At 38.1% G+C, this 27,417-nt stretch overlaps 1 protein-coding gene across 3 annotated transcripts in view; it reads left to right on the forward strand.

The window, feature by feature from the left end:
* Usp32 (ubiquitin specific peptidase 32) overlaps nucleotides 1–27,417 on the forward strand; it is a 138,101-nt gene that overhangs the window by 12,110 nt on the left and 98,574 nt on the right. For all 3 annotated transcript variants that reach the window (XM_032914005.1, XM_032914006.1, XM_032914007.1), the window contains exon 2: nucleotides 18,567–18,694. In XM_032914005.1, the coding sequence (XP_032769896.1) occupies nucleotides 18,567–18,694 (128 nt within the window). The remainder of the gene's footprint in view (nucleotides 1–18,566; nucleotides 18,695–27,417) is intronic.

Raw genomic sequence — 27,417 nt, forward strand, 5'->3', positions numbered from 1 at the left:
AGGCCAGCCCGAGTGACTAAATAACTAGACTATCTCAACAACTAGCAAAGTCAGGCCATGACAGGGCTCAGTGGGAAAAGCACCTGCTGCCAAGCCTGAAGACCTGAATTTGTTCCCTGAGCTCACACAGAGGAAGGAGAAAAGTGATTTCTGAAATTGTCCTCTGATTTCCATATATGTACTGTGGCATACACGTTCCCAAACAAATAAAATGTAATAATTAAAATAATTTGTGTAGACAGTTATTGATTTGCACAGTAGTGTGGGACTGTATAAAGGATCTTACAGTGTGAGGCCATTCAGACTTATAATAAATGGGAAAAATTACTGTTATCCTATTTTTTAAAAGCATTAAAGCATTAAAAATGTCTAGAAGTGTTATATATAGGGAAATTAATTTTTTAAGGTTTTTTTTTTTTTTTCCTTTGAGATAGGTCTCATTGTGTAGCTCAAGTATTCCTAGAACTGACTGTGTATTCCAGGCTGTCCTGGAGCACAAAGTAATACTCTTTCAGTCTTCCCCAGGACTGAGAATGTAAGCCTCCATACCTACCTTGTGTGTGTTTGTCTTGAAATTCAAAATAATATATACTGAATGTCTTTTCTGCCCATGTACCTTTCTACATTTAGATTAGCTTTTTTTTTTTTTTTTTTTTTTTTCCCTTTTCTTTTTTTCGGAGCTGGGGACCGAACCCAGGGCCTTGCGCTTGCTAGGCAAGCACTCTACCACAGAGCTAAATCCCCAACCCCTAGATTAGCTTTTAAGATTAATACTTAGATTTATTTTATGTGTATGGAAGCTTTACTTGCATGTATGTATGTGAACCACATGTGTGCCTAAAGAGGACAAAAGAGGGTGTCAGACACCAGAGAACTGCAGTTACAGATGGTTGTGGGTACTAGGAATCAAACCAGGTCCTCTGGTATAGCAATTGATACTTTTAGTTATTGAGCCATCTCTCTAGTTCCAAGCTTTCATTTTCACTTTCAGTGTTGCAAAATACTTGTGACAGTTCCTTTAATGTTGTTTGTGCCAACATTGCTACCTCTTGTCACCTTCATACTCTTTTCTCACCTTCCTTTTCTTTTAACCACAGACCTCACTTATAACAAGATTACCTTTCATCAAGTCCCTCTGGTTGTATACTAAGAGTCTTGGCTTTCTTGACTGCATTTTTCATGTTCGTTGGGCTATTCCCTTTATTTTTTATTTTAAAATCACATTGTATTTGTGTATATGCCACATGTACATGGGGAATGCAGAGGATGCTTGCAGGAATCAGTGAGTGGGCACATTAACCCACTAGGTCATGCTTGCCCTCTACTTTGTCTTTTGAGGTAGAATTATTCGCTGGCCTAGAGCTTATCCAAATAGAATAGGTTGTGGGGATCTATCTGTCTATCTCCACCTCCCTAGTTCTGGGTTTATAAACTTATGCTATCTGATGGCACTAGGCCTTTTATCATAGATTCTAGGGATTGAGCTCAGGTCCATATGCTTGCTGACAAGCATATTCCTGACTGAATCTTACCCTTTTTTTTTTCTTTAAAGAAAAAAGTTGTGTGTTTATGTGATTAATTTTTTTTTGTTGGTTCTTCTTTGTGTGTGTTTCTGTGGGATTGTTTTCCTTTTGTACATTTTGGGAGTTTAGTTTTTTGTTTGTTTTAGACAGAGTCTCTCATGTATCCTTGGCTGTCTTGGCACTCACTATAGTTTGGCCTCTAACTTCTGCCTCTGCCTCCTTCTGAGTGCGGGAATTAAAGTTGTGTGTCGCTATGCTTGGCTAACATTTTTTTCAGGTTCGTACATGCATACGAAGTTGCATGTACATGCATATTTAAGAAGTTGTGTATAAACTTCTTAAATATTTGTTGTAATGTAAATGAAAAAAAATTTAAAAAGTTGAAAACATTCAATATGAGTTTATAGAACTATTTGGTAGCTCTTTGATTAGTGTGTAAAGGATTTATCTGAAGAGTTTAATATATTTTAAGCTTATCCTTAAGGAATTCTAAATATTCTAACACAGATTTGAAAAATACTATGCCAATCTTTGTTCTACAGAGAAGTCAGAGTTTATATTTAAACTTTTTGGTTTTTTTTTTTTTTTTGGTAACAGGGTCATTCTGTGTGACTTTGGCTGTTCTGGATCTAGTTCTATAGATCAGACTGGTCTCAAACACTGCCTCCTGATTATTCTGATTAAAGGGACATGCCCCAAAATACTATGCTTAAAATTGCATTTTATTTATTTTCTGTATCAGGAGGCAATGGTGTACCTGAGCATTAGCACATGTTTGACTGTCAGAAGACAACTTGTTAGTTCTCTGTTTACATCATGGAGAACCCTAGGTCCTCAGGCTTGGCAGTAGATGGATGCCTTTACCCACAGACCTATCTTGATGGCTCCAAATACTATTTTTAATCAGTATTATATGTGTATGTAAAATATTAAAAATAAACATGTTAATAATAAACATATTAAACTTAAAAGATTTGTTAAATGAGGGCTAATAGAATGGTCGCCTGGGTATAAGTGTATCAGTGCATGCTGGGTGACCTGAGTTCTAGCTCTAGAACCCACTTAGAAGTGGAAGGAGAAAACCAACTCCACAGAGTTGTCACTAAACCTCCTTAGGCTCTGTTGAGCATGTCTCCCTTGCCTATCATAATACACAGACACATACAATAATAATAAGTTTTTAAAAAACGTAGAGTACCAGTTTTCTATATGTCTTGGCATTTTGTCCCTTCTGAGGAGACTATTGTATATTTTGATAGTTGAACTTTGAACTATTCAGATTTAGGTATATTCTGTTGATTTATCACTTTGAATCATAGCATAAAAATAAACTTACATTTCTCTTGACCCTGCACTACTTCCCTCCTTCCTTTCCCTACCACTTCATTCTAACAATGGTCGCATGGTGGCTTTAGTTAAATATTCATCGTTGGCCTTATGACCACGTGTATGGTATATACAATGTGATTCACATGTGAAGTTATGTAGCAAGCTATGATTACTTTTTTTAGATCATCCTTTCTTTCTCCTGGAACTAATATTTGTTGTGGTTTTATTTCTTTTATTTGGTATTATTTCTAACTTACTCGTCACTCCTTCTAATGATGTCTTATGATTTATAATCCCAGCACTCAGGAGACAGAGGCAAGCAGTTCTCTTGAGGCCATCCTGGTTTACATAGCCAGTTTCGGGTCAGTCAAAACTGTATAGTAAGACTTTGTCTCAGAAAAACAAAACCAGAGCAAACAAACAAAAAAACAAAGCAACCAAAACAAAACGAAAAACAAAAACAAAACAAAACCCAACCCCAAAAACCTAACAAACACCTACCTACAAAAACTATTATTTTATGTATATTGGTGTTTTGCCTGCATGCACATTTATGAAGGTGTTAGATCCCCTGGAACTGGAGTTATGGATCCTGTGAGCCTACATGTGGGTATAGGAATTGACCCTGGGTCCTCTGACAGTGCTTTTAAGCACAGAGCCATCTCTCCAGCCCCTACATACTAGTTCTTATTCTGCAACATAAATTCTGACATTCGTTTGCTTATTTGAGAGAGGGTCTCATATAGTTCAGGCTATATTGAAATTTATGTGATTGAGAATGACCATGAATTTCTAATCTTTCCACATCTACCTCCCAAGTGCTGAGTGAAATAGGTGTATGCCATCAAGTCTAGTTATGAATTGTTTTTCTATATATAGTCTTGCATCAGAAACTTGTGTTTTTCTCTGAGAAACTTGTCATTGCATCATTTGAAGTCCATACTTCCTTATTTTAATTATTTTGTTCTGCTTTGGTTGTTTGTGAAATGTTTATACAATTTTACTTTAATCATCATTATCATCATCATCATCATCATCATCATCATCATCCATCATCATCCACCACCACCACCACCACCACCATCATTTGAGACAGCATATTACTGTGGCATTAGCTGGCTTACAACTTACTCTGTAGACCAGGCTGGCTTCAAACTTGAAAATTCGAGTTCCTCTTGTCTCTGCCTCCCGAGTGCTGGGACTTAAGGCTTGTTTACATGATTTGGCTTTTATGTAATAGAACTTCAGAATGTTGTCATCTTGAGGTTGTGTGTAGAACTATGTATAGGTATGAGGAAATTGTTGACAAGCACAGAATAGTATATGCAGTGAAGACTGTAAGTCCCTAGACTTACTATGCTTTTGGTAGCAAGATTTAATTCTTGAAGTTTTTCTGTTTTTAAGCCATGGTTTTTTTTTTCTTGTTTTGATCTGCTCGTATGCTAATACACACCTGTGTTTTTGTTCACTGAGGGCAGAAGAGGATGCTTAGTGTTCTGCCTTTTCACTTTTAGCCGTATTCCTCTAAGATGGCCTTCTACTGAACTGGAAACTAGAATGGGGCTGATCCCAACCATCCTCCTGTCTGTCCACCACAGCACTAAGGTTACAGATCTGAATGTGGCTAAGCCCAGCCTTAGTTTGTTGATTGATTTGTTTGAGACTGAGGCTCATTGTGTAGCCTTGGATAGCCTTAAATTCATATGTTCATATTCAGACTGGCCTCAAACGCCCTTTTTAAGTGCATGTGCCACCAATCCCAGCACCAAGCCCAGCTTTTTTTACATAGGTGCTGAGATCTGAACTCAGATCCTCATGCTTGCATAGCTGAGGTCTTACTGAGCTGTCTCTACAGCCATTTTCTTTTTTCTTTTTTTAAAGATTTATTTATTTATTTATGTGCGTTTGGGTGGGGATTATTCATACTAAGGTGCCTTAGCACATGTATGAAGGTCAGAAAATGACCCCCAGGAGTCTGTTCTGTTCTTCTACCATGTGGGTCCTGGGGATTGAACTCAGGTTACCAGGCTTTGTGGTACTTGACCTGTTGAGCCATCTCCCTGGTACCAGTCCCCCCCTTTCCCCTTTTCTTTAGGTTTTTCTTTTTTAATCATTTTATGCATTTACATTTCAAATGATATCCCCCTTTCTGGTTACCCCTCCACAAACCCCCATCCCATCTCCCGTCTCCCTCCTCCCCTTTGCCTCTATGAAGGAGCTCCTCTACCCGTCCTGCTTCACCCCTCTAATATTCCCCTACACTGGGGCATCAAGCCTCCCTCCCCTCCCATTGGTGTCAGATAAAGCCATCCTCTGCTGCATCTGTATCTGGAGTCGTGGTTCTCTCCATATATACTCTTTGGTTGGTGGTTTAGTCCTTGGGAGCTCTAGGAGGTCCAGTTAGTTGATATTGTTCTTCATATAGGGTTGCAGTCCCCTTCGGCTACTTCAGTCCTCCCCTAGCTCTTCCACTGGGGTCCCCGGGCTCAGTCTGATGGTCGGCTGTGAGTATCTGCATCTATCTGTATTGGTCAGGGGCTGGTAGAATCTCCCAGGGAACAGCCGTATCAGGCTCCTGTCAACAAGTGTTTCTTGGCATCAGTAATAGTATGGGGGTTTGATGGGGTGGATCCCTAGGTGGGGTGGTTTCTTTTTTTTTTTTCTCTGTCTTTCCTTTGGACAGTAACATTTCTGGGTTAAAAATTTTGAGCTGCATTAGGTGACCCCATCCCTCACCTGGGGGCCGTGCCTACCTACTGGAGGTGGTCTCTACACGTTGTATCTCTCCTTTGTTGGGCATTTTGGTAAAGTCTTCGCCATTGGGTCCTGGGAGCCTCTCTCTTTCCTGGAGTCTTGGCCTTTCTAGTGGCTACCCTCAGTTCTATTCCCCACTGCTACATGTTTCTACTCAATTTCCTGACCCTCTGTACTTTTCTCCTGTCCCTTCCAATACCTGTTCCTGCCTTGCCTTTTTTTTTTTTTTCCTCTCCCCCTCCTCTCTCCTTCTTTCTACCTCCTGTGATTATGTTGTTCTCCAGTCTATGTAGGATTGAAACATCTATACGTTGGTCTTCTTTTTTCTTTTTTTTTTTCTTTTTTCTTTTTTTCGGAGCTGGGGACCGAACCCAGGGCCTTGCGCTTGCTAGGCAAGTGCTCTACCGCTGAGCTAAATCCCCAACCCCGGTCTTCTTTTTTCTTAAGCTCCATATGGTTGTGGGTTGTATCATGGATATAATGATCTTTGGGGCTGATATCCACTTATCAGTTAGTACAAACCATGTGTGTTCTTTTGTGACTGGGTTACCTCACTCAGGATGATATTTTCAAGTTCCATCCATTTGCCTAAGAATTTCATGAAGTTGTTGCTTTTAATTGTGTAAATGTACCACATCTTCTGTATCCATTCCTCTGTTGAGGGACATCTGGGCTCTTTCCAGCTTCTGGCTATTATAAATAAGGCTGCTATGAACATAGTGGAGCATGTGTCCTTGTTATATGTTGGAGCATCTTTGGGGTGGGTATATGCCTAGTAGTGGTATAGCTGGGTCTTCAGGTAAAACTATTTCCACTTTTCTGAGGAACCACTAGATTGATCTCCAAAGTGGTTTTACCAGATTGCAGTCCCACTAGCAACAGAGGAGTGTTCCTCTTTTTTCACATCCTTGCCAGTATCTGCTTTCGCCTGAATTTTTGATCTTAGCCATTCTGACTGGTATAAGGTAGAATCTTAGGATCATTTTGATTTGCAGTTCCCTAATGACTAAGGATGTTGAACATTTCTTTAAGTGCTTTTCAGCCAGCCATTCTAGATGCCTCAGTTGAGAATATTTTATTTAGCTTCATACTCCATTTTTTTTTTTTTTTTTTTTTTTTTTTTTTTTGGAGCTGGGGACTGAACCCAGGGCCTTGCATTTGCTAGGCAAGCGCTCTACCACTGAGCTAAATCCCCAACCCCCATACCCCATTTTTTAATAGGTTTCTTTGTTTAGACTTGACTGTCGTAGAATTAGCTTTGTACACCAGGCTGGCATTGAACTCACTGAGATCTGCCTCCTTCTGCCTCCTTTTGCCTCCCCAGTGCTGGGAATAAAGGTGTGCACCACCACTGCCCAGCTCTAGCCCCTTTTGATTTTTTAACTGGGATTTATTTCTTTAGTGTTTTTTAGTTTTGTTTTTATTTTCCCTTAACAACACTATAAGCAATCTCCAGGACTTTTGAATAAATACCAGGTTTTGCTCTGGTAGAATTAGATCTCCTTTTCTTTTTTTGTTTGATACAGTGTTTCACTATAGCTATGCTAGCCTAAAACTTACTATGTAGCCCAGTCTTCAAACTTGGCTACACAGCTGAAGCTTGGCCTTGACCTTTATTCATATCCTTCTGCCTGTGCCTCTCAAGTGCTAGAGTTACAGATGTATGCTACCATACCTAGTTTCTCTTGGGTATTTATATTGGATCTCTTACTAGCTATAATTTTATACTTATGAAAAATAGTTATTTCATTTTGTCTTTTTTTTCCCCCAAGAGCTGAGGACCGAACCCAGGGCCTTACCACTGAGCTAAATTCCTAGTCCCAAATATTTACTTCATAAAGGAATAAAAAGTGTCCTGATGTTTATAATATAACGAAAGGGTGATTCTTTTCTTTTTCTTTTGTTTTGTTTTTTTGAAACAGGGTCTCATATATAGGCCAGGTTTTGAATTTGATATAAAGCCAAGGTTAGCTTGAATGCTATTGATCCTTCTGTCTTTGCCTCTGAAATTCTGGGATAATTGTTTGTCCATCCATGCCCACATTCATTTTTTTTTCTTTTTGTGTGTGTGTGTGTGTTGTGTATATAGGTGTGTGTGCGTACACACATGCACATGCACGTGTATATGTATATGTCTGTGTCTGTCTGTCTGTGTCCACGTATTCATGCCTGGCTTTTTTTATGAAGGTGCTGGGAATTCAAATTCAGGTACTCATGCTTGCATAGCATGTGCTCTCCTGAGCCATCTTTCCAGCTCATGTTTCCTTTTATTTTATTTAGTAATATGTTCTTAATTGGAATAGAATTACATCATTTCCCTCCCCCTTTTTCCACCAGTCTTCTCAGGTATGCTTCCTCCTAACTCACCTCTCAATCCTTCCAAGTTAATAGCCTCTTCATCGTCGTCGTCATCATATATATGTTTGCATAAGTTTGTTTCAGGTTGACATAAAACTAGCTTGTGCATCTATATTTTCAGAATTGTAGATACTAGGAATCATAAAAGACTTAACAAATCTTAACAATCATGATCAGATCATGAAGATAGAATTGTCACAAATAAGGTGATGCATTTTGAACTTTTGATCCTCTGCCTCTATTTCCCAAAAGCTGAGATTATAGGCATGAGCACAACACCTGGCTTGGAATGCTTTTTAAAAAGTGAAAAGGTAAGTTAGGTGTAACTTTTGTTATTAATTCTGTTCAGTAGGTTAAAGACACTGAAGACATCCTATTTCACATTTCAGTTAGATTTATAAAGGAATTTGGGCTACTAACTGTTCCCTTCCTCTCTGCTGGAGGAGGTGAAGATACTTGGAAACATAATGCTGCTGAACTGATGAATGTTATGTTGCTGATAGCTTCAGAAGTTTATGGACCAAGAAAATGATAAATCATGTATTTGGTTTGAGAAACTGCGGAAAGCAAGTGAATAAACTAGAAAACGTATCAACATGTTTAATAGTCATCTTGTTGTATTGCAGAGAATGAGTTAATGAAGACTTAAGGACATTTTTTTCAGTCATTTTTTAAAATTCTATTTTAGTACCTAAGCATACAGCAAATTTCCTGTGACTGTTAACTAAGTTAGGTCTTTTTTGATTTATGTTCTGCTCTTATAGGCAGTTTTCAAAGATACGATCTTCCTCAGAAATTATTTTAAGTTAACTTTATAGTGGCATATTTGACATGTTTCAGAATGGGAACTGTCACTCTTATAGAAAAAAATTGTACAGCTTGACAATGTTTCTTTCTGTGCCCTAAAGTTTGCTATTACTATTTCAATTCATTGACAAAGTAGCTTGGTTTTCTGACACAAAGTTCCTAGTCTATATTTTTTTCTTCACATTTTTATACACTAAACAGAATTTTGTAACAGGAACAAGGAAGCCAAAGTTTCTTTTAGATTAGTTCAGTTTTTTTATATGATATAGGCAAGCTCAGACCATGCTTGGGAACAGAAATAGAGGCAGATGGATGCTGATGCTCTGTAAGGATGGCATGGCTGGCTCTTTTCGATTACAGATTCCAGTGGTCTGAGAGGTGAAGATAGGGAGCCACAATCCATTCACAGTCGACACTAACCATGTGTGCTGTGGTAAAGCCAAGAGCAACTTCATTTGTCAAGTAGCGAGCTACTTTTAGTTTCCTAGTACAAAGTTTCCTAGTATATAACAACCCTGGCAGCTCTATCTTTGAACATTGAGGCCATGCTATAGAAACTGCTGTACCTTAATTCCTTCTTTGAATTTCAGATGATTTGCTCTGAAATGTTAACTGGAGTGTAATACCAGTGGACCATTTTTACCCTTTTTCAAAAATAAAACAGCTCCTTCCTCCTCCTCCTCCTCCTCCCTCCCTCCTCCCTCCCTCCCTCCCTCCCTCCCCTCCCTCCCTCCCTCCCTCCCTCCCTCCTTTCTTTCTTTCTTTCTTTCTTTCTTTCTAGATTTATTTTTAGCTGGATGCTGGTGGCGCATACCTTTAATCCCAGAATTTAGGAGGCCCAGGCAGGCTGATCTCTGAGTTCCAGAATAGCAAGGACTACACAGAGAAATCCTGTTTCAAAAAAAAAACAACAACAAACAAATACTTACTTTTAAATTTTTATGTGCCTGGATACTTTGCTTCTGTGTTAGTCTGTGTACCACTTGCATGTTTGGTGCCCTTGGAGAGCAGAAGAGGGTATTGGGTCCCCTTGAACTGGAGTGAGTTTGTTGCCAGTTGTGGGTGCTGAGGATTGAACCTGGGGCTTAATGAATGCTGGGTAAGTACTTTACCAACTGAGCAACATCCCCAGCTCTATTTTATTTTATGTATGTTGTGTGTTTTGCCTGCATCTGTCTGTGCACTACAGGCAAAAAGAAGGTGTTGGATCCTCTGAAACTGGAAGTTACAGAGAGTTGTGAGCAGTTGTATGGGGGTTTAAACTGAACAGGGGCCAAAAGAGCTCTTAACATCTGAGCCATCTCTTGCCGCTGCCCCCCCCCCATTTCAGTGGGTGCTACAGTGCTACAGATTAGAACTCAGGACCTTATGCTTACATAGCAAGTATTTTACCAACTGAGTCATCTCCCTAGCCATAATATCTTTCTTTATAAATGTTTTTTTTATTTTGAAATTGTGCTTTTGCCCTTTCTGTAAAAACCTGTGACTATAGAGAAATAACTCAGTGTTCAGAGCATTTGTTGCCTTTTCAGAAGACCCAGACTCAATGCCTAGAACTAACATGGTGGTTTACAACTGTTCCAGCACCTTCTGGCACCAGGTACATACATTCATGGTACACAGGTATAGAAAATATACATATAAGCAGAATACCCATATACATAAAATGAAAAATATTTTTAAAATTATGAGAAAACTATTAACTTTCTTTTTCTTTATCTTTCAATTTCTTCTCCACAAATAACATGGCTGTTGCCTTATTAAGTAGTATACTTCTTTATGGAACTAATTAAGTACGGGAAAAGATTCATATTAATATATTATTATCATTATTTGGATAGGGGTTTCTTTTGCAATAAGTTCCTAAAGAACTCATATAATTTCCTTTTACAAATCCTGTCATGACAGCTTAGATATCTAAGTACTGAAGATAATGGTACTCTGCAAAACAGTAGTGCTATTGCAGAGGGCTTATTAAAAAGAGTTCAACTGTTGGGGTGGTGGTTGTGCATGACTTTAATTCCAGTACTTGGGATTAAACTCTGTGAGTGAGTTTGAGGCCAACCTGATCTATAGAGTTCCAGGATGGCCAGGGCTACACAGAAAGACCCTCAAGGGAGAATGGGCTTCCCAGGGATATCAATCAAATAGCCAAACTCAGTAAGACCAGGCACATACCATCACATCAAACAAGGCCAGGAAGAGGCAGCCCCAGTAAGAGAAGTGTCTGAAAGTAGGCAAAAGAGTCAGAGATAGCCTCTCTTCCATTGTTAGGAGCACCTACAAGAGCACCAAGCTACTCAGCCATAGCATACATGCAGACGTCAGACCCCTACAGGCCCCCTAATCTCTGCAAGCCCCCACAAGTCCTGGTCAATTGATCCTGTGGCCCCTGTTCTTGTAGCATCTGTGACCTCTCTGGTTCCTCCTATTCTTCCTCCTGATGTGTGACTGTGGAACACTGCATCTCCTTCCATCAGTTGCTAGATGAAGTCTCGGGTCTTTGATAATGATAATGGTAGATTCTCTAGTGCAAGGGAAACTCCGTGGAATCTATGAGAGTAACTCTAGCAGAGATTCCTAGTAACGAGGGACACAAAGCCTGAGCCAGCTACTTTCTGTATCAGGCAAAGCCTCAAGGGGAGGGACAAAACCACTCACAAAACCCTCCACCTAGGGGACCTAGAGAGGTGGCTCAGTTAAGAGCATTGGCTGTTCTTCTGAGTCCTGAGTTCAATTCCCAGCAACCACATGGTGGCTCAAAACCACCATCTGTAGTGGGATCTGATGCCCTCTGCTGGTGTGTCTGAAGACAGTGACAGTGTACTCCTATAATAAATTTTTTTTTTTTTTTTAAAAACCTTCACCTACAGTTTGTCCTGCAGAATGTTTTTGGTGTTCAGCTTTTTAAAGTGGGTACTGGAGAATCTTATTTAGACCCTATGCTTGTGCAGCAAGCACTTTATCACTGAACTATCTCCGAAACTCCTCCAAATCCTTTCTTGAAGCAGGTCTTCTTTGTAGCACAGAATTCTTTGCATTAGCCTCCAGAGTGCTGGGATTACTGGTATCTTATCCCAGTTTCCTTCATATCTTTTGTTTAATGTTTTCTGTGCATTGTTTACTTTTTAAAACTTCGTTAAGTTTCTTAGCTTCTGTTTTCTTTTGGTAAAACATGTTCTAGAACAGGAATCCCATTGAATTTTTCTCTTTTGTTACCAGAAAATGAAAAGAATGGGAAGTAGTGGATTCCTTACCTCTGTAGGCTTTCTTTTTCAAAATGTCAACTTTTCCATTATGGAATATTTTATATATCTATGAGCATCAAACATTTTAATAGAACATAAAAGTAAGATTTAGTTTTTCTGTAGGTTCTAGAGTTATTGAAAAAAATTTGGTGGGAAGGGACAGGGAAGAGAGGAAGGAGGGCAAACTGTGGTTGGGATGTAAATACGATTTTCTGTTGTCTGTCTGTTTATTATGACAGGATCTTGCTACTTAGTGCTTCATGTTCTCAAATTTGCTTTGATGCTCCTGCCTCTGGTTCCCTAGTGCTGAAATTACGATTTGCACGACTAGGCCAGGTTTTTCCCTGTTGATTTATAAAAAATTTTGTCATGTGAGTTTCCATTTTCCAAGATAGTTTCTTCATCTGTATTCCCTTTGCACTTTGCATTATGTTCCTTATTACTTTGTATAAACTTGTGTTATGTTACCATGCATTTGAACTCTAGTGCCCTTCTTCTAGCAGACATGTCCAACCCACTGCTCAGGATAGCTGTGGATGAAGCCCATCATGAACTTGTAAATTTCCTGTAAAATTATGTTTTGTGAAGAAAAATCAGTTGGCAACTCTAATGTGAAGTTCTTAAGTATGACCTTTGTATTGTTTGGTTGGGGCAGGGGTGTTGGACATCAGTTCTTTTAGATACTCATCAGGTGATTGTCATTGTATAGCAGGGAAAGATCTATTGAAATAGTTGTGGTCATTTCACAATGTATGCATACCTAAAGAAAAGGGGAGCTACTAGACTAAAGAGATAAAGGCATAACAGTGGCTGATTTGGAATAAGACTCAGATTATCGACATTTATCTTTGTAGCTCCCATAGCATCCAACATACTATTGCCAATTATGATTTGACAAAATCTATTCATTTTTGTGGTATCTAGGCTACTCTGAATGTAATTTAGTTTACTTTTTTTTTTTTCTTAGATAGGGTTTCACTCTGGCCCAGAGTGGCTTTGAACTCCAGATCCCTCTGTCTGTAATTTCCCCAATGCTGGGATAACAGGGATGCACTACCATGTCTGGCTTGAATAACTTTTGTAGCAGAAATTATCTGACTTCAAAATTGTGACGTGCCTTTAGGAAAAAACAAACAAAAACAAGGTCTTACAATGTAGCCTTGGCTGTTCTAGAACTCTTTTAGGTACTCATCAGGTGATTGTCATTGTATAGCAGGGAAAGCATTGTATAGCAGGGTCATTATATAGACCAGGAAGGCCTTGAAGATCTGCCTGCCTCTACCTCCAGAGTGCTGGGATTAAAAGCATAGACTACTAAAATTTAAGACCAATGACCTCTTCTTTTCTTCTTTGATGCATGTTAATTGCTTGTGGTAGTTTTTTGTTTGTTTTATGGTGTTGAGAACTGAACCTAGTGCCTTTGATAGCTTTCCTAGATAGCTTCTCTACCACTGAGCCAATACTAGCTTGTAAAATTTATTTTTTAAAAGGTTTATTTATTTATTATATATAACTACACTGTAGCTGTCTTCAGACACACCAGAAGAGGGCATCAGACCTTATTACAGATGGTTGTGAGCCACCATGTGGTTGCTGGGATTTGAACTCAGGACCTCTGGAAGAGCAGTTAGTGCTCTTAACCACTGAGCCATCTCTTCAGCCCCGTAAAATTTATTTTTTCATCTTTTTTTTTTTTTTTTTTTCCGAGCTGGGGACCAACCCAGGGCCTTGCGCTTACTAGGCAAGCTCTCGACTGAGCTAAATCCCAACCCCGTAAAATTTATTTTTTTGAAGGAGATTCATTTACTATTTTGTGGACTGTTAGTTTTTGTTTAGTGTTGTGAGTGTTCAATGATGCAACTTAACTGTCTTTTTTTTTTTTTTTTTTTTTTTGAGCTGGGGACCAACCCAGGGCCTTGCGCTTTTAGGCAAGTGCTGTAAACACTGAGCCAAATCCCCAACCCCACAACTTAACTGTCTTTACAGCACTCTTGTTTAAATCTAAAATGATGAATTCATTCTTTACAAAACTTATGATGTGTGTGTGTGTGTGTGTGTGTGTGTGTGTGTGTGTGTGTGTGTGTGTGCAAACATTCAAGGAGGCCAGAAGAAGACTTCGGGTTTCCTGTTCTATCACTTTCTGCCTTGTTTTCTAGAGATAGGGTTATACTCATTGAACCTGGAGCTATCGAATCTGGAGCTCCACCAACAACCAGCAAGTCTCTCAGTCCCTTTCCCTACCTTGGTGCTGAAAATACAAGTGATGGGTAGTTATGCCTGTATTTTTACATGGGTACTGCAGATAAAAATTAAGTTCCTCAGACTTGTGCAATAAGTGCTCTTATTCATTGAGCCAATGCTGACTCCTTCCCTCTTTGTAAAAGTAAGTTTTTATTTAGTTACTATTGCGTGTTTGTATATATGATGCATGGGGTGCAAGGGTTGTGCACACATGCCATTTGCATGTGGAGATTAGAGAACAACTTCATTGAATTGCTTCTTTTCCTTCCACCATGTGATCCTGGGATTGAACTCAGATCATCAGGCTTGGTGGCAAATGCTGAGCCATCTCACTGGACCCTGGCCTTTCTCTTTTTGATACTCCTCTTTTGCTCTTTCTTTTTTTTTTCCCTTTCCTTTATTTCAGTGTTTGTTTTGAGGTACTGCTGTGAATTCAACCTACATTCTTATGCATGCGAGGCAGGAGCAATTACAGACTTAAATTCTGAATTTCAAGCCCTAAAAATTATCTTCTCAGTCCCTAAATGAATGTTTGTTTGTTTGTTGAGACAGGATCTTGTTTTATATTCCTGACTGGCTTAAACTGTCTGTAGACCAGATTTCTCTCAAACTCACAGAGATCCACCTGCTTCTACCTTCTGAGACCTGGCATTAAAGGCATGCACCACTATACCTGCCAAACCAACGAACATTTTATGCATTTTCTGTCTGTTGATTGATAAAATGTTTATGTCCAATTTTTGTAAAGAAAAATGTAATTTTCAATGAATTTGGATCTATGGCAACATTTTAGTGTCTGTAAAATATTTTGAGTACATCCAATAATTTATTTGATCTTTTTGTTGATGGGACATTATTTGCTTATTATAAACACTTTAAAAGGTTTCTGTATACATTTTATTCTCCATTATTAGTGAATACATTTGTTATTCATCAGTTTGATGTCATCAACACACAGTGGGGGTTGAAACCAGGGTCTTTAGAGTACTAGTTAAGTACTCTATTGGTAAGCTGTAGTCCCATCACAAGCATGCTGATTTTTGAACAGAAACTAATAGCTTTTCAAATAATTTTTAACCAACAATAGACAATTGCAGTATTATATTCTAATATAATATTCTAATTTATTTTGTCTCCACTAGATCAGAAGCAACTTAATTTATTACTAAAGCCATTGATGAGTTAGATAGCTTGAAGAAATATAATAGTTCTAGTAGCAAAGTTTTCTAATTACTATAATTAATGAGATGAGTTTTGTTCTATAATCTGTTTCCACATCTAGAAATAAAATACTGAGTTGGTGTTGTAGATGCTTGTAGATTTGATTCCTGGTGAACTACAGTTTGGAAATTATTTGAATTATATTGGCTTTTTTTTTTCCTTTTTTAATCATTGTGTCACATGTTGTTGAACCTGGAACCCTCCCTGCATATGACAAACATTTATTGAGTGATTAGCTGTGTGCCAAGCCCTTTCCATCTTTATCTTGCTGGCCATTTCTGCCTTGGAACTGCTTATCAGGAACTTCTTTCTGGCCTTTGGAGAACATGTTTTTAGGATCGCTGAACTTTTCATTATCATTTTGCCATTTTTTCATTTCCTCCTTTTCAGACATTGTAAATTTTGGTTTCTTTCAGTTTTATGGTTTTTACCCAGTGTTTTAGTTATCTTTATGCCAAGGACAACCAATAAACCTTTCTAACTTTATACTCAAGGAATTGAAAAGCAAATGTAATTTCCCAAAGTTACCATAGTCTTTCCCAGAGGTGCCTTTTTAGTTTGACTTCTTCTTTTGCCTTCCTTCAAGTTTCCAAGGGTGGAAACTTAGTGTTGCTCTAGACCGCTTCTATTCTCAGAACAAATTTTCTGTCTCCTCTTCTAATAATGGTCTGTTTTTTGCTCTCTTCTGCACTGTTTCAGAGCGAAAGTTCTGCACTTCATGCCTTGTTTCCAGTTGTTTTAGAGTTTGTCTGAGTCGTATCCCTCCCTCTTAGTAAAGTAACTGTAGCTTGATCTTCACGGTTATAGACATCCTCTCCCTGCCTCTTTTTCGCCTCCTCCTCCTTCTTCCTTCCTTAGCCCTCCTCCTCCTCCTTTCTTCTTCCTCTTCCTTCTTCCTCCTCCTTCCTCCTCCTCCCCACTCCTCATCTTTATTTGCTTAAGCCTGCCTTATGTTGCCATAGTACAGCATATGGTATATTCCACACAGTAATGTAAAATGTTCCCTCTGTTTAGGATGCTCTTGACCCTTTTACATGGCTTTACTTTAATCCTCTTCTGCATCTAGAAGTCTTTGTTTCTTCCGATTTGAGCCAAAGGCAACCATTTTTGTATCTTTATTGGAACTGTTACACATTTCTCTTTTAATTAATTCATTTTATTAATTTTTATTAATTTTTTTTGTCAACTTGATTCAAACTAGGGTCATCTAGGAAATTCACTTCAGAAAGTGCTTCTGTTCTTTTGGCTTGTGTGCAAGCTTGTGGGGAATTTTCCTGATTAATGATTGATAATGATGATATGAAGGCCCAGCAAACTATGTAGGTGGTGTTATTGTGGACAGGTGGTCTTGAGTTTTATAAAAACTGAGCAACCCGTGGTTGGCGAGCCAGTAAACTGTGTTCTTCTGCCTCAATTCTTGCCCCCAAGGTTTCCTGCCTTGAGTTCCTGTCCTGGATTCCTTAGATGATCCCGTGTAAACCAGATTAAACCCCTTCTCCATGTTCCTTTTGGACATGGTATTTTATCATAGTAAGAGAAACCAAACAAAGACAGTGCCAGTGCATGATATGTGCTGGCAGGCAGTCTGTGCTCCACATCTTGGGTCAAGGTCAGAGGACAACCTTGTGGAGTTGATTTTCTACTTCCACCTTTATTTGCATAATTGCAGAGCTCTAACTAAGGCTACCAGGCTTTTGCAGTGAACACCTTTACACAATAAACTATATCACTAGCCCTTCTTTGTTTGTTTAGACAAAGGTTGTGGTATAACCTAAATGCCTTAAATGCCTAAAGTAATAGGATGCATAATTTAAATAGACAGACAGACAGGTAAGTAGATAGAAATGTGTGTGTATGTAATATATGCCTATTTGTATTAGGAGTGCTTACCTCTTTTTGTGCCAGAGGAGAGTGTCAAATGTCCTTTTCTCTCACTTCCTACTTTCTTATTTTGCTCTAGGGTCTCACTGAACCTGAACCTCACATTTTTCTGGCCAGCAAACCCCAGTGATCCTTTGTTCTACCCACCACAGTACTGGGGTTACAAAAGTATTTGTATATAGGTGCTGGGATCTGAACTTCCTCTTAATTGTTTAGCAATGCTCTTAACTTTTTAGACTAGTTCTGAATATATATTCATTATATATTTATAAATAATATATTAATATATATTCATAATTAGATTAAAAGAATTTTTAAAAATTATTATGTGTGTAGGTTTGTGCATGTGAGTACAGGTGTGTCCAAGAAGATCAAACGTTTTGGCTCTCCCTGGAGCTAGAATTACAGATGGCTATGATTCACCTGACAAGGTACTAGGAACCTTTATATGTTCTTAACCATTGAGCCATCTCTCCAATTTTAAATTATTAGTATCATCTGTTTATAACTTTTTGTGTATGCATGAAATAGCCAGAATCTAAATTGGAGACTGTTGAAATAATACACTATTCTTACAAAGGAAATGCGTATGTTGATGCCCAAAAGTATTGACACTAGAATCAAATGCTTGTTTGTGTGAAATATATGCTATTTTTTGTTTTCCCTGGCCTGAAGATTCTATGCATTAAGTTTTGTCTTCTTATTTAAAATAAAAATTTATGTGTATGGGTGTCCTCTCAGACCGGAATTATAACTTTGTGGGCCGCCATGTGATTGCTGGAAGTTGAACTCAGGACTTAATGGAATAGTAGACAGTGCTCTTAACCACTGAGCCATCTCTCCAGCCCCACCCCCTTTTTAAAAACATATTTTTATTGTTTTTTTGTTTTGTTTTGATGTAGGGTTTCTTTGTGCAGCTCTAGCTTCCAGAAACTCATTGTGTAGGCAGGCCACACTGGCCTCAGACTCAGATCTCCTTTCCTCTAGGATGAAAGGTGTATGCTGCTATGCCTACTCCTGTTCCCCCACGCCCCCTTTTCAAAAGACATTCTATGTAGCTCGAGTTGGCCTCAGACTCCATTCTTCTCTCAGCTTCCAAGTACTGGGATTATAGGTGTGTGCCCTCATCTGACTGTGAGGAGCTGGGTTTTGAAAGCCTTTTTTCTTTCTGGTTTCTTACCCATCTTCTGTTTCTGATTTGTAGTTACAGATGTTGAGCTGAAACGACTCAAAGATGCCTTCAAGAGGACCTGTGGACTCTCATATTACATGAGCCAGCACTGCTTCATCAGGGAAGTGCTTGGGGATGGAGTCCCTCCTAAAGTTGCTGAGGTAATCTCTGTGGTGCAACCTTTCTCTCATAGTTGTCCACCAGCTTAAATTTAAGTGGTTTTTTTTTTTTTAATTTCAGATTATTTTACTTCTTCTCTGATATTAAATGTTTTGTATTGAGAGAGGGTCTGGTAACTCAGACTGGCTTCCTACTCACTGTGTAGCTAGGGCTGCCTTGAACTTGTTATGCTCATGCTTTCATCTTCTGAAGCTGGGTTTACAGGTGGAACCTGCCCTCCCTGTGTTCTTGTCCTTTCTGCCTTTAAAATTCTGCAGGAGTCTCCTCTTAAAATATTTCATCTTCCTTACAGTTGTTTTTCTTGCTGGGTGGGTAAGAACTAAGTCCTTGTTTAGATGTGTTTTATTCTTGAAGGTTAAATGGGAACCCTCTACAGCCAGCCACACTTTTGTTTTTTTGGTGCTTTTGCAACTGATAAATAATTATATGAATTGTTTATATGATTGTTTTCTTTTTTAAATGTCATCTGTGACATTTAACTTTTATGTTGTATGTTTTACAAATTTTGTATTGAATAAAAAGTTGAGTCCTTAAATCTTGTAAATAAAGTAAGAACTTATTAGAACATACTTAAATTCTTATTTAAATCGTAAAATGTTTAAATAAAAATAAAATAGGCTTGCTGGTGGTGATGGCACATGCCTTTAATCCCAGTGTTAAGGAGATAGAGGCAGGGGGCTGGAGAAATGGCTCAGTGGTTAAGAGCACTGATTGCTCTTCCAGAGGTCCTGAGTTCAAATCCTAGCAACCATATGGTGGCTCAAACCATTTGTTATGGGATCTGATGCCCTCTTCTGGTGTGTCTGAAAGCTACAGTGTACTTATATATAATAAATAAATAAATGTAAAAAAAAAAAAAAAAAAAGAGGTAGAGGCAGGCAGATCTCTGTGAGTTTGAGGTCAGCCTGGTCTAGAGCATTAGTTCTAAACCAGCCAGGGCTATTTAGAGAAACCCTGTCTAAAAAAACCAACCAAACAAATAAACAAATAAGCTAAGCTTGTAACCATTCTCTTTCTACAAATAATATTATTTTGTAGTTATGGACACAGCTACATTGTTAATTCTAAGTATGACTAAGAATAAAATTTATAAAACAATAAAAGTTATAATAGGAATTTTGAGCTTGATATAACATGGAACTTTTAATTTCTGCTATTTTTTTGTTTTTAGCCAATTTTTTAGGTTATTTTATTTTAGGTATATGAACATTTCGCCTGAATGTATATATGTATACTATATGTATGCCTAGTGCCTATGGAGGCCGGAAGAGGATGCTGGGTTTCCTGGAACTGGAGTTATAGGTAGTTGTCAGCCACCATATGGGGGTTGGGAATTGAATCCAAGTGTTCTTAACCATTGAGCTATCCTTTCAGCCCTTTGCTTTTAAAATAAACTTTGTTTTTTAAAACAAATAAATAAATAAATATATTTTAATTAAGTAACATTTATATTTCTAAACTATGTTCTATACTTTGGTCATTTAATAGATTATTACATTTGGTTTTTATTTTGTTTTTAAAGATTTTTATTTATTTTATGTGTATGAGTACACTGTAGGTGTCTTCAGACACACCAGAAGAGAGCATTGGATCCCATTACAGATGGGTGTGAGCCACCATGTGGTTGCTGGGAATTGAGTCAGTGCTCTTAATTGCTGAGCCATCTCTCCAGCTCTAGTTTTTGTTTGCTTGCTTGTTTGTTTATTTGTTTGTTTTTAATGTTATGGGGTTTTTTGGTTGAGGATATATGTTGTTTTATACCTCCTTACATGTTTGTTTATTGCATCTCTTTACATTGTTTATTGGGTTCTGTTTTAGTATGGGTTCCTATAGCTCATAGTCTTGCTTTCTTTTCATAAGTTTGTCTTGAGTACTGGTATAGTACAAAAATATTGACAAGCAATTTAATATTACAGTATGACCTGCCAACTAGAAAAAGGGACATAGCCAGGTATGGTGGTGCCTGCCTTTAACCCTAGTACTTGAGAGGCAGAGGCAAGTGAATTTTTTGACAAGGACAGCCAGGCCTACATAGTGAAACCGTGTTTCAAAATTAAAACAAAATAATGAAGGGACTTAAAGTTCATAGTAATGAATAGAAAATGTTTCCAAATTCAAAGATTGTTTAGCTGTTTTTCTTCTCAGCTCTTTTGCTTAAAATCAGAACTGTCTCATGGTGCTGGGAGAAATTTAGGTCACATTATACGATTTCTTTGGATTGTGTATAAACATCTATCTGTATACATACATATGTACCTAAAAGCAGATTCGTGTCCATTTTTAAATTGGATTGTCTTTTTATTGGAGTATAAGACTAAATATAGTCTTTTTTATATATGTTGATTGCAGACATTTTCTCCCATTCTTTAGGTGATTTCTCATTCTCTCAGTGGTGCCTTTTGAATCGCAAAACTTAAAATTGGTGAAGTCCATTTATTACTTGTGCTGGTTCTTTTTTGTTTACCAAACCATTGCTTTACCTAAGATCTACTCCTGTATTCCTTAAGCGTTTTATGGTGTTAACGTTCATGTATTTAGTGCTAACTTTTGTATATTGTGTAAGTCCAAGTTCATTGTTATACATGTAGATGTGCAGTATCAGGACTCCTTGTTGAATAGATTATTCCTTCTTCATTGAATTGTTCTGATAGGGTGGGTGAGATGGCTCAGCAGCTAAACTCACTTGAATTGTCCTGATACACTTGGTGACTCTCAATTGACGGAAAGTATAAACTAAAACCTTTATGAACTATAGCTCTTGTTTGTTTTTTCAAAATCTTTTACCAGTACTCCATTGTCTCCCTGTCCCCACACAATCTTGGTAATGGTAATTTTGTAGTATGTTTTAAAATCAGAAGGAAAACATCATTCTTTCAACTCTATTCTTGTAGTGAAAGATGATTTTGCCTATTCTGCATCCCTTGCATTTCCATAAGAATTTTAGGATCAGCTTACAGTTTCTGCAATACTAAATTACTAAAGATTAGGGGCTAGATGTTATATTTATATTGTAAAATTTCCATATGACCCTTTATATCTTCTTTCTATGATGTGACATTCATCTTCCTGCTTATTTTAAGAGTATTTGCCTTAATTTCTTTGGCCATGTTTCTGACAGACTTTTTTTTTATTAACTTGAATATTTTTATATACATTTCGAGTGTTATTCCTTTCCCGGTTTCCGGCAAACATCCCCTTCCCTCCCCCTTCCTTATGGGTGTTCCCTCCCTGACCCTCCCCCCATTGCCGCCCTCCCCCAACAGTCTAGTTCACTGGGTTCAGTATTAGCAGGACCCAGCGCTTCCTTTTCCACTGGTGCTCTTACTAGGATATTCATTGCTACCAATGAGGTCAGAGTCCAGGGTCATTCCATGTATAGTCTTTAGGTAGTGGCTTAGTCCCAGGAAGCTCTGGTTGTTTGGCATTGTTGTACATATGGGGTCTCGAGCCCCTTCAAGCTCTTCCAGTTCTTTCTCTGATTCCTTCAACGGGGATCCTATTCTCAGTTCAGTGGTTTGTTGCCGACATTCGCCTCTGTATTTGCTGTATTCTGGCTGTGTCTCTCAGGAGCGATCTACACTTCTGCACTTCTTTGTTTCATCCATCTTGTCTAATTGGGTGGCTGTATATATATGGGCCACATGTGGGGCAGGCTCTGAATGGATGTTCCTTCAGTCTCTGTTTTAATCTTTGCCTCTCTTCCCTGCCAAGGGTATTCTTGTTCCCTTTTTAAAGAAGGAGGAAGCATTCACATTTTGATCATCCGTCTTGAGTTTCATTTGTTCTAGGCATCTAGGGTAATTCAGGCATTTGGGCTAATAGCCACTTTATCAATGAGTGCATACCATGTATGTCTTTCTGTGATTGCTTAGCTCACTCAGGATGATATTTTCCAGTTCCAACCATTTGCCTACAAATTTCATAAACTCGTTTTTTTGATAGCTGAGTAATATTCCATTGTGTAGATGTACCACATTTTCTGTATCCATTCCTCTGTTGAAGGGCATCTGGTTCTTTCCAGCTTCTGGCTATTATAAATAAGGCTACATGAAACATAGTGGAGCACGTGTCTTTTTATATGTTGGGGCATCTTTTGGGTATATGCCCAAGAGAGGTATAGCTGGATCTTCAGGCAGTTTAATGTCCAATTTTCTGAGGAACCTCCAGACTGATTTCCAGAATGGTTGTACCAGTCTGCAATCCCACCAACAATGGAGGAGTGTTCCTCTTTCTCCACATCCTCGCCAGCATTTGCTGTCACCTGAGTTTTTGATCTTAGCCATTCTCACTGGTGTGAGGCGAAATCTCAGGGTTGTTTTGATTTGCATTTCCCTGATTACTAAAGATGTTGAACATTTCTTTAGGTGTTTCTCAGCCATTCGGCATTCCTCAGCTGTGAATTCTTTGTTTAGCTCTGAACCCCATTTTTTAATAGGGTTATTTGTCTCCCTGCGGTCTAACTTTTTGAGTTCTTTGTATATTTTGGATATAAGGCCTCTATCTGTTGTAGGATTGGTAAAGATCTTTTCCCAATCTGTTGGTTGCCGTTTTGTCCTAACCACAGTGTCCTTTGCCTTACAGAAGCTTTGCAGTTTTATGAGATCCCATTTGTCGATTCTTGATCTTAGAGCATAAGCCATTGGTGTTTTGTTCAGGAAATTTTTTCCAGTGCCCATGTGTTCCAGATGCTTCCCTAGTTTTTCTTCTATTAGTTTGAGTGTGTCTGGTTTGATGCGGAGGTCCTTGATCCACTTGGATTTAAGCTTTGTACAGGGTGATAAGCATGGATCGATCTGCATTCTTCTACATGTTGACCTCCAGTTGAACCAGCACCATTTGCTGAAAATGCTATCTTTTTTCCACTGGATGGATTTGGCTCCTTTGTCAAAAAATCAAGTGCCATAGGTGTGTGGGTTCATTTCTGGGTCTTCAATTCTGTTCCATTGGTCTATCTGTCTGTCTCTGTACCAATACCATGCAGTTTTTATCACTATTGCTCTGTATACTGCTTGAGTTCAGGGATAGTGATTCCCCCCTGAAGTCCTTTTTATTGTTGAGGATAGTTTTAGCTATCCTGGGTTTTTGTTATTCCAGATGAATTTGCAAATTGTTCTGTCTAACTCTTTGAAGAATTGGATTGGTATTTTGATGGGGATTTTTTGTATTGAATCTGTAGATCGCTTTTGGTAAAATGGCCATTTTTACTATATTAATCCTGCCAATCCATGAGCATGGGAGATCTTTTCCACCTTCTGAGGTCTTCTTCAATTTCTTTCTTCAGTGTCTTGAAGTTCTTATTGTACAGATCTTTTTTACTTGCTTGGTTAAAGTCACACCGAGGTATTTTATATTATTTGGGTCTATTATGAAGGGTGTCGTTTCCCTAATTTCTTTTCTCCGCTTGTTTCTCTTTTGTGTAGAGGAAGGCTACTGATTTATTTGAGTTAATTTTATACCCAGCCACTTTGCTGAAGTTGTTTATCAGCTTTAGTAGTTCTCTGGTGGAACTTTTGGGATCACTTAAATATACTATCATATCATCTGCAAATAGTGATATTTTGACTTCTTCTTTTCCGATCTGTATCCCCTTGACCTCCTTTTTGTTGTCTGATTGCTCTGGCTAGAACTTCAAGAACTATATTGAATAAGTAGGGAGAGAGGGCAGCCTTGTCTAGTCCCTGATTTTAGTGGGATTGTTTCAAGTTTCTCTCCATTTAGTTTAATGTTAGCAACTGGTTTGCTGTATATGGCTTTTACTATGTTTAGGTATGGGCCTTTGTATTCCTATTCTTTCCAGGACTTTTATCATGAAGGGGTGTTGAATTTTGTCAAATGCTTTCTCAGCATCTAATGAAATGATCATGTGGTTTTGTTCTTTCAGTTTGTTTATATAATGGATCACGTTGATGGTTTTCTGTATATTAAGCCATCCCTGCATGCCTGGGATGAAGCCTACTTGATCATGGTGGATGATTGTTTTGATGTGCTCTTGGATTCGGTTTGCCAGAATTTTGTTGAGTATTTTTGCGTCTGACAGACTCTTTAAAGTTCTTGTCTAATAACTAGAGTATCTGTGTCAGCAGTTTGTTGGTACCTGTTATTATTTCCTAAATGGCTGTAAATTTTCTTGGTTCTTTTATATTGAGGAATTTTGAATTACAGTCTAGACATTTGGAATGTTTAGAGACTCTGGTTCTTGGAAATATTAACACGTTTTATCAAAGTATGATGACAGTGGACTTAGGCTGTAACTTCTTGTCATCATTGTTTTTTGTTTTTTTAAATAATGTCAGTTATATTTCAAAGTCTATGTGTCCCCATTTGGATTTATCTCAGAATGGCTAGTATAGATTCAATTTTAGTTCAGACTGGTTTGCCTTTTAGGATTTAGTCAGAGCCAGGAGTTACAAAATCATCTTCTCACGCTTCTTCAGAGAGATGGAGACTTATTTCTCTAGCTTGTTGTGCTACATACTTGAGTTTGTCTGTATTCAAGGAGGAGGTATAGGAGGAAAGAAGACAGAGAGGAATGAGGAAACAATGGGAATTCTCCTTATTCTCTTGGAAGTATAGCATCTGTTTTTAGAGACTATGGTAGACTAAATAATGTCTCCCAAAGATTTCCAGGTCCTAGTTCCTAGAAGTTGCATCTAGTGTGTGTCCAGAATTCTGGGGGATCTTTCATGTTTGAGAGTTTGAAGTTTTCTTCTTACTCTATGTGAAACATTTTTGTTTTTGTTTTTGTTTTTTTAAGAATCAGAGAAACACCTTTTTAGCACTATAAGTAGATTCTTGAAGCCACGAATGCTTTGTCATTTGCTTAACTATCAGTTTGAGATATTCATCATACTACTTTGAAAATTTTTTGGTGGGTACATTATTCTGCTGCTAATACTGAAGATAATTATTTACCATCTCTTGTGATGAGTGAAGCAGTATAGTTGCTCTTGTGATTGAATCAAATAAAACTCTTCTGTTAATAACTGGTATATACTGTCATAAAATTTATTAAGTCTTGATTTTCCTCTTATATATATTTACTTAATAGTTGAGTAATACAATGTTTAGATCAGTACAAGATACTTAAGATTCTAGGTAAAGCTATGAGCTGGTGTGGACTTAGAAAGAACTTGGCTTGAACTTGCCTGCCTGTTACTTTGGAAGGACAGGTCAAGGTAGTAACTACAGTGCACTGTAATTTGCTTAATGCTTGTTTAAAGAGGACAGTTTTGAGTATATTTTGACTCTTGCTTGCTATAAATTTTACATTTAAGAAAATAAGAACACTGAGGGTGTAGCTTAGTAATTAGAGCAGCTTGACTTACAGATATAACCTCCTGTGTTCTCCTCCCAACACTGAAAGAGAAGGTAGGGGAAATAGTATGCCACTAGATCAAGTATTTTTCTGTTCCAAGGGCTTGTGAAAACTTAAGGGAGTAAACCAGTTTACCTTTAGAACTGGGAGGATTATCAATGAGATGAGGAAAATAGTGTGAAAATGTGGGGGTTGTTTTGGTGGTAGTAGTGGTGGTGGTGTGGTGCTAGTGGTTGGCTAGCTTTTAGATGTTTGAAACTTAATATATGGCAAGATGTGACCTTGAACTACTTACTGCTGATCCACTGCCTTCTGCTTGGATACAGACATCCACTACAATGCCACATTTTCAGAAGTCTTTTTTATTTATGTACTTTTAAAAAGATGTATGAGTGCTCTGCTGTATGAGTGCTCTGTCGGTATGCCTGCATGTCAGAAGAGAGTGTCTGATTTCATTATAGGTGGTTGTGAGCCACCATGTGGTTGCTGGGCAATTGAACTCAGAACTTGTGGAAGAACAGTCAGTGCTTTTAACCATTAAGCCATCTCCAGCCCCCAGTTCTCCCTCCTCCCTCCCCCTCCCTCCTCCCTCCCTCCCTCCCTCCCCCTCCCTCCCTCTCTCTCTCTCTCTCTCTCTCTCTGTGCGTGTGTGTGTGTGTGTGTGTGTGTAGGCTGTATGTGCATATATTAAGTTCTATACAGTTTTTATAACTCAGTCTATGTCTGAACTTCATAGTTTTTATAATCTGTTTTCTGTTGAAAAGTGTAGGTCTCTTAGTAGAGTGGTTTGCTACTATTCAATCATTGCTTTTCTCCTAGCAAAGTTCTTTTGGTTTTTGGTTCTCATTGGTGTTGGGTTTAGAATACTTATGAATGACACTGTTTTGCATGTTGGAATTTCCCATCTAAGTATGTTTGAGGATTCTTCTGTTTGAATATCCCAGAAGAGCCACTAACAACTTTTTATCAATTTTACTGATACTTTGAAGGCTATCTATTAAAAAGGATTTGTTGTTGTTTTAACATACAACTGACATAATTTCTACTACTAATTTTCATTGAATTTTCCCCTCTCCCATCTCATTTTTGAAGCTTAAGACTATCTTTGTAATAATTCCTAGGAACAATATTAAGTTCTTACCAGCCCATGTGTTTGAAGAACAGTAAAATATTCATTTCATGTCTTTGAGCTGTTTGCCATTAGTGACAGACAATATTAGTTACTTTTCTTGTTGATGTAACCAAGGACCTGATAAGCAACCTAAGAAAGGAAAGTTTTTATTTTGGTTTATAATCAGAGGAGGCACTGGCTATTATAGTGCAGAAAGTATGGCAGCAGGAGTATGACAGTGTTGTTTACATTATGTCTTGGGTCAGTAAGCAGAGAGA

Source organism: Rattus rattus, chromosome 9 (genome assembly GCF_011064425.1).
Source record: "Rattus rattus isolate New Zealand chromosome 9, Rrattus_CSIRO_v1, whole genome shotgun sequence".
In the NCBI taxonomy this organism is placed as follows: domain Eukaryota; kingdom Metazoa; phylum Chordata; class Mammalia; order Rodentia; family Muridae; genus Rattus; species Rattus rattus.